The sequence below is a fragment of the Mirounga leonina genome, unplaced genomic scaffold (genome assembly GCF_011800145.1).
Source record: "Mirounga leonina isolate KUSES-001 unplaced genomic scaffold, KU_Mleo_1.0 Mir_166, whole genome shotgun sequence".
In the NCBI taxonomy this organism is placed as follows: domain Eukaryota; kingdom Metazoa; phylum Chordata; class Mammalia; order Carnivora; family Phocidae; genus Mirounga; species Mirounga leonina.
Window position 1 is genome coordinate 22,199,999 of NW_023270418.1, and position 11,183 is coordinate 22,211,181.

An 11,183-nucleotide genomic window follows, 5' to 3' on the forward strand; every position below is an offset into this window, starting at 1 on the left:
GTGTGTGTTGTGTGTGTGTTGTGTGTGTGTTGGGTGTTGTGTGTGTTGTGTGTGTGTTGGGTGTTGTGTGTGTGTTGTGTGTGTTGTGTGTGTGTTGGGTGTGTGTTGGGTGTGTGTGTGGTGTGTGTGTTGTGTGTGTGTTGTGTATTGTGTGTGTGTTGTGTGTGTTGTGTATTGTGTGTGTGGTGTGTGTGTGTGGTGTGTGTGGTGTGTGCCTATACATATGTGTTTGCATGTGTTTTGCTGTGTGAACATGTATATTTCTGGGGAGAGATGCCACAGCTTCTGGAAAGTTTTCAAAAAGATACATGACCTCAAAATACAAGAACTGCTTCTCTTTCTGACCTGGACTGGCCGTGTGGTGGTTCCTGCTGAGGAGGGGCACCATGTCTTACCCGTGGTAGCCTCCGGGGTCCCTCGAGAAGCCTGACGACCCTGTTCCTCAACCTTCCGGGGAGGAAGAGAAGACTCGTCACGAACAGGACCAAGAGGGAGTGACTTTGGCCACCTCAGCCGATTGGGAGGCCTGGGGTGGGGGTAACAGAGCATCCCCTCCCCAACCCCCACTCTGAGGCTAAAACCCCAGGGCCCCATCACCCTCAGCCGATCAATGAGCCTAATGACCACATCACCTAATGATTAATTTTTCTAAAGATACAGTTTCCAAACACTCCTGTCGATCAATTTTACAGCCTTTTCAAATACAATAGGATAATGTCAGCCTATAATGGGCCTTTTGTGGCATCCCTTTTTCGTGGTTGCTTGCCTAGGAGTCATTCGCAGAATGTTTTTAATCTATTTATTTTAAAGATACAAAATTTTTTTAATATTTTATGACAAAGGCATGCTAAATTGGAAAGGAGAACAGCAAAAGGAGATGCGTGTATTTAGAGGAGATAAATGAGCTGAATGGCACATAAAGTATGTAAATTTGGTAAACATTTATTAGAAACGAGAACTGAAAGTAGAGGTGCCCATAGGCAGATGGACTAGAAAAGTCTGGAAATGTTTGCGAGGAGGCAAAATAGCAGTTTCCATCCCTTTGTTAATTTTTCCATCCGAAGCAAAGTGGTGAACGTTTGATGTTCGGGAATTACTGGCAAATGTGTCCTTCGGCAAATGGGATGAGGTGAGATTAACTTAAAACCCCTGGGAAAGGCCCCGCCCCATGAGGGGAAGCCCCGGGAGGCCGGAGGCATCAGGACAAGCCCCGTGGCCGCGTCCAGGGGGAGCTTCTCCAAATAACCAGCGATAACCCTGTTAAGCAAGAGGAAGATATTTCGTGCTGGAGAAGGTCAGTGGGCAGAAGTGGCATCTAGGGCTTGGGGAAACCCTGCTCCAGGAGGGGACAATGGCAAGGAGATCTGCAGACCCCCTCCCTCTGGAGAGCCCTACTTTCTCCTTCAGTGAGTTACTAGGCTGGTTCTTGAATTTCATCTCGGCAATCAGGAACCTCCGCTCAACGTAAACTGCATGACAATGGGGACCACATCTGCCTTGTGTATATGAGTTTGCCAGGACCTAGCAGAGTGCCTGGTACACAGTAGGCACTCAATGAATAGCCCTGGAATAAAGGGACAGAGAGGAGGTGGTCTTAGAAGCGTGGCAAGAGCATGGGCTTTGGAGTCAGAAAAGTCTTGGTTCTAATCTCTGCTCTGCTACTTCCTGGCTGTGTGACCTGAGAGCAGTTACTTAACCTCTCTGAACCTAGGCTCCTCCTTTGTAAAATGGAGATGAGGATACTGCTTTCCCAGCCACAGTATTGTAATCACAGCTCAAGGTAAAAATGTGCATCTGGCTTAACTCCATTCCCAGCACAGGCAAGCACTTAATAAACATGAAACTAAAAGAATTAGGTTGGTCCACAAGAGACCCTATGGGCAATCTGAAAGTCTTCAGACCTGGAGGCTCTTATGGGTGTGTTACCCTCTCCGGGTCCCCGGCTCCCCCGGGTAAGCTGGAAGGGTTGATGGCAACCGCAGCTGCTTCACCAGGCTGCCCAAAGCACCCCAAGGAAGGAGCCGCGAACGATCCACGGCGCCTCAGTGGTAAGCTTGCAATAGAGGATAGCCGGCATGACTTTCTCGGGACTTGCCCACACCAGCACTTGCCCTCGGGACAGCCGTGCCTGCCTCTTGGTTCTGAGCCACCATCTGAGCAGCTCTGTGCTGTGCCGGCCTCGTGCAAAGCCCTTTAGCTGCATCATCCCGGAGTGCCCCACGCTCCCGGGGCACCGAGCACGCACTGTGCACGCGGCGTGAGCTCGGTCTCATCCATAGTTGATGACTGTCTCAACTATGATCGATAGCCAGAGCCAGCTCGGTCGCCTCGCTGAGGATGGAAACCATTTCCAGGGCCTCTCTTTGTGAGCCTGGGAACTGCCGGCGACTGCACCAAGAGGGCAGAGGGCAGGGAGGAGGTCCCATGGCGGCCATGTGAAACAGGGCCGGATGCCCATCCATCACCGGCCAAATGGAAGTGCCAGGAGCCCTGCCAGGGGCCTCCATCACTGTCACGGGGGATGAGAGGCTGCACGGCCTCTTGTGGAAGTGGGGGTTGTGGGGTTGGCAGAATGGACTGTGGGAGTCGTGGTGGGGTGGGGAGGGCAAGCCTGCCCAGGGCACAGGGGGCCCTCTGGGCAGGGAACTCTCCCCCCAGACCCTAGCAATCCTGGGGAAACAGACCCCCAGCGCTCAGAAGAGTCCCTCAGGCCAGTCCTGAGCCACAATTTCCAGCAGAGAGAGAAGAGGCAGCATGATGCTTCTAAGGCCAAACAAGCCTCTCTGAGCTGGAGCCCATGTGGGAGGCAGCTTGACCAGCCAGCCCGTGGCTGAAGATAGATGACCACTAGGGACGAGGGTGAAGGGGTGTTTATGCAAGGCATTCTCCTTGGGGTTGGACATTTAAAAAACAAATGAAGCTGTTGACAGGTCTTGGAATGTTTCACATCCGCACCCTGGATAGACCATCTCGAAATCCATCCCGAGGCTCTCCGTCTGCAGCCCAAGCAGTTTGGAGAAACCACAGGGCCTGTGTGGGGCGGTCGCTGTTAGAGCTGAAAAGTCAGGGAGGGAACATGACTGGGGTCTTCCCAGGATGAGGATAAAGTGACAGAAACCTTCTGACTGGGAGAGATGCGATCCAGGGGAGGGCTACCCAGGGGCGTTGCCAACAGCAACGGATGTCTGCAGGAAACGCTCTGAGCGAACCCCTGACAGCCAGGCCCTCCGAGGCTCACGCGTGAGCTGGCTTCCACGGTCCTTCTACACTTGTAAGGCCCTCGACGACAAGCTTTGCTCAGCCCTCTGACGACATAGAGAGACTTTTACATCCATTATTTCATGATTCCCCATGATGATCCCAGGAGTGGATGTTAGCATCCCCATTTTACTGACAAGGAAACTGAGGCTCAAAGGGGTTTTTCAAGCCACAAGAAGGGACAAAGAGGCTGAGTTGGCCTGATGCTGAGCCCAGGACCCTCCACCTCCTTCCAGCTTGGGCACATCCAGTGCAGGTCTCAGGGCAGCCGGCCGCGGTGACTGGGAGGGTGTGGAGGAACCAGTCTCCGTGGGCAGCGGGCATTTGGTCCTCTGCTGGTGGTCTCCAGTTGGGCTGACGACTCCGGGATTGTCACAGACTGGAAATGCCAACGGCACCTACAACACTGAATAATAAAGGCAAAGTCATTTCCTGTTTCTTCTGCCAACAGCCCTCAGCCAAAGCAGTGCCCACACTGACCAGGGTCTGAGATGTGGCAGGGAACAAGGTCCTGTGGTGAGCGGGTCAGTCCTGGATTCACTGGTTCGTCTGACAGCCCTGTTCCGACGTCTTTGCTGGCGGACACTGGGAATGCAGCACGCGTGCTCTTACAGCCTCTGTGCTTCTGTTCGTGATCTGGGGGCCGGCGGGGGGGGGGGGGCTCGGGCAGCAGCTGCGGGGCGGGCACCTCTGTGGGGCACTGTGATGAGGGGGAGCCAGGAAAGGCTTCTCACCACCAGGCGAGGGGCTGGGCTGAGCCTGGTCTGGAAAATGAGGAGCTTTCATAAAGGGAAGAGCTTTCCTGGCAGAGGGAGGGTAGCCTGCAAGGGCCCCAAGACAGGAGGCATCGTGGAAAATTTGGGGAACATCAAGAAATGCAGTGAGTAGAGCAGAGAAGGGTCTTGTTAGATTTCAAACTCCGGCGCCTGGGTTTCCAGATGTTGTTGGACCCATCACCTTCCCTCCCATCTTGCTCCTTTATTGTGGCTGAAGATAAACATCGTCTCCCCACTGCTCATGGGAAGGAGAGAGGGCCAGGCAGGGAGAGGTGGTGCTGGGGCGGGCAGGGTGGGGAAAGCCAATCAGGGGTCCCTAGGGAACTCCGGATTTCCACGTGGAAAGGGCCCAAACAGGTCAACACTGATCACCCTCCAGGGCTACCGGGTGGCGTTGTTCAGGCTGAACACTGCACAAGGGGCATCGTGGAAGGGGTGCCATTTGCCCGGAAGGCATATTTGTTTGTTTACCTTGCTGGCCCCCAAAGATGAATTGTTGGTATGCCTATTATGAAAAAATGTCTGGGGTATGGCAGTGAGGTTCCTTTGTCTCATAAAATTGGTACATTGGGTCAATTGCGTGACAGATGGACGGGTGCATCAGCGAGCGGTCACCTGTCCCCTTCCCGCCACCCTTGGGGCTCATGAGCCTGCCTCTTCTCTTTGCAGTTCTTCCTGTTCATCCTCATCATCTTCTTGGCGGAGCTCTCGGCAGCCATCCTGGCCTTCATCTTCAGGGAGAACGTACGTGCGGGGGGGCCCCCCCGTGCCCCGGCCCCCCTTCGTGGCCAGCCCCTCCCCTCCTCAGAGAGGGTCCCGCAGAGTCGGCAGCCTCTCAGCGAGCAATTCCAGCCCAAATCATGGTCCCCCCACCCCAGTGACCCTCTTCCTGCAAGGGTTTTTCCAGAGGGCAGAATCGGAGGGCCCTTTAGGGTCTCTGCTCTTCCAAAGCAGCTGATACAACCCACACCTGATTCTGGAATCTTCCATTCCACCCCGTGCCCAGCCATAATCGTTTGACGGGCAGGGGATAGTCAGCGAGGCTATCCCCCAAGCCCTGGGATGTGTGACGTGCAGGAGGACAGAGCAGAGCCCTTTCGGTGGAGGCCCTGGCCATTATCCAATTTGGGCAACTTGCCCTCACCAGCCACTTTTTCCAGGAGCTCCAACCACCCAGGGCACCAGCCCCCTCCCCTGAGTCTGTAGGAGCTAGGCACGGCAGCCACAGGGGGCCTGGAAGCAGGAGGGGGAGGGAAAGAGAGGCGTGAGGGGTCCGGAGACACAAGCTGGTCTGGGGGAGCAGGAAGGCAAGCCGTGGACAGAGGGGAAGAGGCAGCCGCTCTGTGGGCAGAGAATGGAGTCTGCAGCTGGGCACTATGCAGGGCCCTGTCCTTTCACTACAGCGGGGAGAACGGTGGTGAGGCCTGGGGAGAATATTGTGAGGGCAGGAGCACCTTCCAAGGACACGTCTACAAACTGGATCTGCAGACTCCCCGCTCCACACCGTGACTTCTTCAGGGCCGGGGACCCGGGGTACCCCCTGGCTCTGATGAGCAGCTCCGGGGAGAGGGAGTGGGGCTAGGAGCAAGCCCCCCACCTGGATAAACCCTGCTTCTGAGAAGAGCTGCAGGGCTGAGAGAGCTTCCGTGCGTGCCCCGGCCTCAGGCTCACCGAGGGGTGTGTGGGTAGACTTCCTCTTCCTGCCGGTGATCCGGTAAGGGGAGGCCACAGGCCCTGGAGTGGGGACTCAGGGGCCACCCCAAGTGAGTGGTTTAGGAGAATGCCCAGCCCTGGGGCCCTGGGGCCTTGCCTCCCTCCAGAAGCAGCTAGCTGAAGAGACCAGGCCAGGGTGGGGGCTGCCCCACGCTGCTGGGGGGCGTGGGGGTCTCACACCGCCCTCTGCCTCTTCCTGCAGCTCACCCGTGAGTTCTTCACCAAGGAGCTCACCAAGCACTATCAGGGCAACAACGACACCGATGTCTTCTCTGCTACCTGGAACTCGGTCATGATCACAGTGAGTGACCGCCCCCCCCCCCCCCCCCCCCCCCCCCCCCCGGGTGCCGTGGGCCCTCCAAGCCCCCAGGCCAGGTGCAGCAAACGTCTGGCCTCCGGAGCCCGCTTGGCTCGCGTGCCTGCGCCAGACATCACTAACCAGTCAGGGCTGGCCCGCTGAGCCCAGCCTGGGCCTGGGAATCGCCATCCACCCAGCATTCTGGGCCGTCATTAAAGGCCCATCGAACACAGTCCAAACTCCGGCTGAAACCTGTTTGCTATCCCTGACCCTAGTCCTCTGTCATTGTCAGTGAGGGTAATCACAGCCACTGTTTAGTGGGCGCTAAGGCCCGGGGAGGCAGGAATTGTCACCACCATCCCCGTTTTACACAGGAGGACACCGGAGGCTCAGAGAGGTTGAGCGACTTTCCCGGGGTCACACAGGAGGAGAAGAGGGAGCCAACCCCTAGCTGAATCTTGACTCCGCTCCACCACCTTGCCTTATGGTGGCCTCGGGGGAGGCCATCTGTCCACCTCTGCCCCCGGGGCCCAGCTCCTACCCCCCAGACTCTTCCCTTCGCTCTCCTCCTAGTTCGGCTGTTGTGGCGTCAATGGGCCTGAAGACTTCCGGTTTGCGTCAGTTTTCCGACTGCTGACTCTGGACAGCGACGAGGTGCCCGAGGCCTGCTGCCGAAGAGAACCGCAGACTCGGGACGGGGTCCTGCTGAGCAGGGACGAGTGCCTGCTGGGAAGGGACCTGTTCCTGAACAAGCAGGTAGCAGGCCCCGCTCCCCGCCCCAGGCGGGGGGACTTGGATGGCCAGAGCTGGGCGGGGGGGTGGGGGCTGTGAAGTCCCTGAGATCCAGCCACAGTAGAGGAAGGATGAGGGTGGCAGATGGGCCGGCGATGGCCCAGCCAGAGGAGTGGGCCTTTGTCAGGGGTTAAAGGTTAAAGGGTGAGTAGGAGCTGTGCGGTGGTCCAGGGAGAGCACTCCCTGAGCTTCTGACAATGCAGGTCAGGAGCTCAAACCTGAATTACATAGAGGGGGCCCCTCCTTAGCTCTTATTGTGGGGGAAGCTCACCTGTGCCATATAGAAGCCCCCTCTGACCCCCAGGGAGCAAGGTTCTCCTCCAAGGTCAGGGAAACTACCAGACTCTTTGTTTCTCTTGCCACCCAAGGACTTTATCTCAGTCCCAGGAAGAAGCCCTTTCCCTTTCTTGCACATGCCGTCTCGGGGGGACACAGGGCCCCTGCTTTGTGCGCACACACACACACACACCCGCTGTGAGACAGATAGTGCCCTTGTACTTGATTCCTCCTTCCCACTGAGCAGCAACCCTCCCTGGGCCCCTGGCCCCTCCGGTGTGTGTGTGTGAGACCAGGCTGGGGGTGGGAGGGCGAAAACAAGGATGAACCCAGGGCATGCCCCATGCCCCTCGCTTGATTAGGCTTCTCACGAGGAGCTCCTGGGAGAGTTCCAGATGCAAGGGACACAGCAAGAGATGGGAGACAAGGCACTCATGATCTACTTAAAGAAAGCACATGATAACCAAGGAGCAAACTATAAGTAATAATTTCACATGGTCATGATTACTATAAAGAAAATAAAACCAGATGCCAAGCTGGACAAGTCTGGGATGGGGGCCATAGGGCTGAGGTCATGATTACTATAAAGAAAATAAAACCAGATGCCAAGCTGGACAAGTCTGGGATGGGGGCCGCGTGCTGAGGCCTGCCCCTGGCCCTCCGCTGAGGTCTTCTCAGCCTCAGCTTGGAACTCAGCACCCCCCCCCCCACACACGTGGTGTCAGAGGACTTCACAGGGGCCCTGGGTTCAGGCCACTGTGAGCTTGGGGCAGGGAGGGCCACCAAGGGCTTGGGTCTCAGCCTCCAGGAGAAGCTGCAGGACATGGAGGGGAGGCGGGGGAGGTCTCAGGCTTCGATGTCAGGCAGGCCCGGACTGTTACCTGCTGTGACACCCTTTCTGGACCTCAGATTCCTCATACCGTCGCAGAGCCAGCAGTCCTCCTTGGAAAGATGGCGTTTAGAAGATGCCATCGCCACCAGGGAAAAACTTCACTTCCTGCTTCCCTGGCAGGGAGGCCAGGTGACCCCGCAGCAGCCAAGCCATTTATACAACTTGCATCTGGTCTTTAAGAGAAACCACAGGGCCGGCCCCTCCTCCGTTCCCCCCTGGCAGGCATGAAGCTGTGGTGATCGCCATCAGGGACGTGGCCGCGGAAGGTGGTGCCCTAGGATGTCAGGGCATTATGAGAGGGGCCTGGGCCGCTGAAGGCTGCATGAAACAGGCGGGCCACCTCAGCTGAGGATTTCATACGAAAGGCAAACAAACTTCTAGCTTGTCCAGCCTTGTCCAAGGCCCTGCTGTTTGGGATGCCTGGTGCCCAGAGCCAAGCCTATGTCCTGAGGCCACCTGTGGATTGTTCAGGGAGGCTTCATTGTTCCTGTAGGGCTTCATCCTCATAAACTTCCCATTTTGGGACTCATCCTTGGTGATGACACCTCCTTCCATCTCCTGCGCATGACTTTGGGATCAGAGCTCCTTGGGAGGGTCCCTGCAGCTGCCTGAGTTCTTTATGGTGCCTCTTCCTCTGTTCCTCCTGAGATCCTTTTCTGGGATCCTTTTCAGAGACCCTCACATCCCCCCTGAGCATCCTTCCTTTTCAAAGCCTCTGTGGAGGGACTATCACTATTTGGTTTTTCTCCAAAGCCCATTTCCCTAAAGCCCAGGGTGCATTTCTGACTGTGCCTTGCATCCCCGTCACAGTCTTGAATCAGTGAGCAAAACGTCTGAATGCAAGGACCCGAAATCCCAACTAAAGGGGCTTATGCAAATGCCCTCTGTGTTTCACACACAGCAAGAATTCTGGAAGGTGGTGGCTTCTCCCATTACATCAGTAGCTTTGTCCTGTCAGTCAAAGCCTGGTCTCTGTGATCTTCGTGGCCTTTCCTTGATGGCAAAATGGCTGCCATGGCTCCAGACATCCCACCCATGTTTAAGACAGAAGGGAAAGCATGGCACCACCGTCTTTCCCAGAAAGCCCCAGTAGACATCTGTATAGGTCTTGATGGCCAGGACTCGGTTATGTGGCCATCAAGGGCCAAGGCAGAGGGCACTCATCTGTGGATGTTCAGTTAGCCCTCCACTGTTTACCATTGAACTCCAATGAGCAGAAATGAGGAAATCCCGAAAGAAGGTGATCCATGATGAATATTCAGACTCCCCCACTGGTATGAGTCAAACCCACCAATGCAGTTTTTCCAGCTCTTCTTCAGCCTTCCCTGGGTCAAGACAGTCACCCAGGCAAGTCAGGAATGTGTTCTCCTGCTGGAAACGAATCCGGGGCTCTCCCAATAGATAATGACCTTGCTAGAGCTTGACTCCAGGCCAGAGTGGTGACCACCAGTAGGAAACCATCCATATTCCCCATCTGTCTGGGTGATCTTAAGCCCTCTCTCCTCACAGCATCACATTCCTCTGCTTTATCCCCAGTGCTCCCCACCCACTCCCTGGCAGGTTGTGAGTCTGGGTGCTGCTGTGATGGTCGACATAAAGAGCTACACTCTCATCCTCCTGGCATGGGAAGAGTATTCCAGCCAGAGAGTGAGAGCAGCATGTGCAAAGGCCCTGGGGTGGGAAGGAGCATGGTGTGCTCCAGGAACCAAGAGAGGGAGGCCAGTAGGGCTGGAGCAGAGTGAGTAGGGCAAGACTGGCTCAAGGTGAGGGCATCGGTCAGTCAAAGCCTGGTCTCTGTGATCTTCGTGGCCTCTCTAGCAAGGTCATCATCTATTGGGAGAGCCCTGGATTCGTTTCCAGCAGGAGAACACATTCCTGACTTGCCTGGGTGACTGTCTTGACCCAGGGAAGGCTGAAGAAGAGCTGGAAAAACTGCATTGGTGGGTTTGACTCATACCAGTGGGGGAGTCTGAATATTCATCATGGATCACCTTCTTTCGGGATTTCCTCATTTCTGCTCATTGGAGTTCAATGGTAAACAGTGGAGGGCATCGCTCATGCTCTCTCTGTGTGTCTATATCCATCTTTATCTCAGTGTGTATATCCCCAGTGCTGCTTGAGAGAGCAGTAATAACACAGGAATTCATCCATTTAGAGGGGCCTGGAGGGCTGGGCTCGTCTTGGAAGGCTGCCCGGAGGAGGTAAAGGGTGCGCTGGGCTTTGAGGAATGGGCTATTTCCTTAGGGCAGAGGCTGAACACCAACATCCTTCAGCCAGCAGGCAGGTAATAAGAAGGAGTGGAGAGGGTGGGTGTAGCTCAACAGGGAATGACGGGGGCTGTGGACCCCCAGGGAACCCTTGTCCCATCTGACAGGGACCGCTATATAGAGATGATGACTCCACTTGCTGGATCTCCTGGTTTTTCTCTTCTTTTTTTTTTTTAAGATTTTATTTATTTGACAGAGAGAGACATAGCGAGAGAGGGAACACAAACAGGGGGAGTGGGAGAGGGAGAAGCAGGCTTCCCGCGGAGCTGGGAGCCCAGTGCGGGGCTCGATCCCATGACCCTGGGACCATGACCTGAGCCGAAGGCAGACGCTTAATGACTGAGCCACCAGGCGCCCCTGGATCTCCTGGGTTTTCGAGAGCAGCAGGGAGGCCAGATATTTGGGGGAAGTTTTTCATTATTCCAATCGCTGTGGCTGCTACCCAAAGCGTTTATGGTGGATGCGGTGCTCAGGCTGGCCGTTCCCAGCCCCACCTGAGGAGCTGGAGGGCCAGGAGGGGCTTTGGCGTCATGCTGCCAAATTGCTGCTCATGAGCCTCCTGCCCCCCACCCCCTCCCCACCAAGCGGTGCCAACAGGGGTTTGACAGGGTAAGCCTGCTGCTGCCCGAGCTTGGGGCCACAGGCCAGTTCCCAGGCTTCATGCTTCGGTCCTGATGCTGGCCCCTGGCCCCAGACTGTCTCCAGCTATGGCCTCACCTCTGGTCCTTCCCTCCCAGGGCTGTTACACAGTGATCCTCAACACTTTTGAAACCTACGTCTACCTGGCTGGAGCCCTCGCCATAGGGGTGCTGGCCATCGAGGTAAGTAAAAGCCCCCACTTCTGCGGCTCCCCAGAAGCAAGGCACAGATGGGGTCCCGGAGAGATCCCCCATGGCCTGCACCGCCCAGCC

General features: G+C 56.2%; 1 protein-coding gene across 5 annotated transcripts in view; it reads left to right on the forward strand.

Annotated features, from left to right (window-relative positions):
* TSPAN18 (tetraspanin 18) overlaps window positions 1–11,183 on the forward strand; it is a 182,507-nt gene that overhangs the window by 166,133 nt on the left and 5,191 nt on the right. For all 5 annotated transcript variants that reach the window (XM_035012614.1, XM_035012615.1, XM_035012616.1 and 2 more), the window contains 4 exons: window positions 4,704–4,778; window positions 5,950–6,048; window positions 6,619–6,801; window positions 11,010–11,093. In XM_035012614.1, coding sequence (XP_034868505.1) covers window positions 4,704–4,778; window positions 5,950–6,048; window positions 6,619–6,801; window positions 11,010–11,093 — 441 coding nt within the window. The remainder of the gene's footprint in view (window positions 1–4,703; window positions 4,779–5,949; window positions 6,049–6,618; window positions 6,802–11,009; window positions 11,094–11,183) is intronic.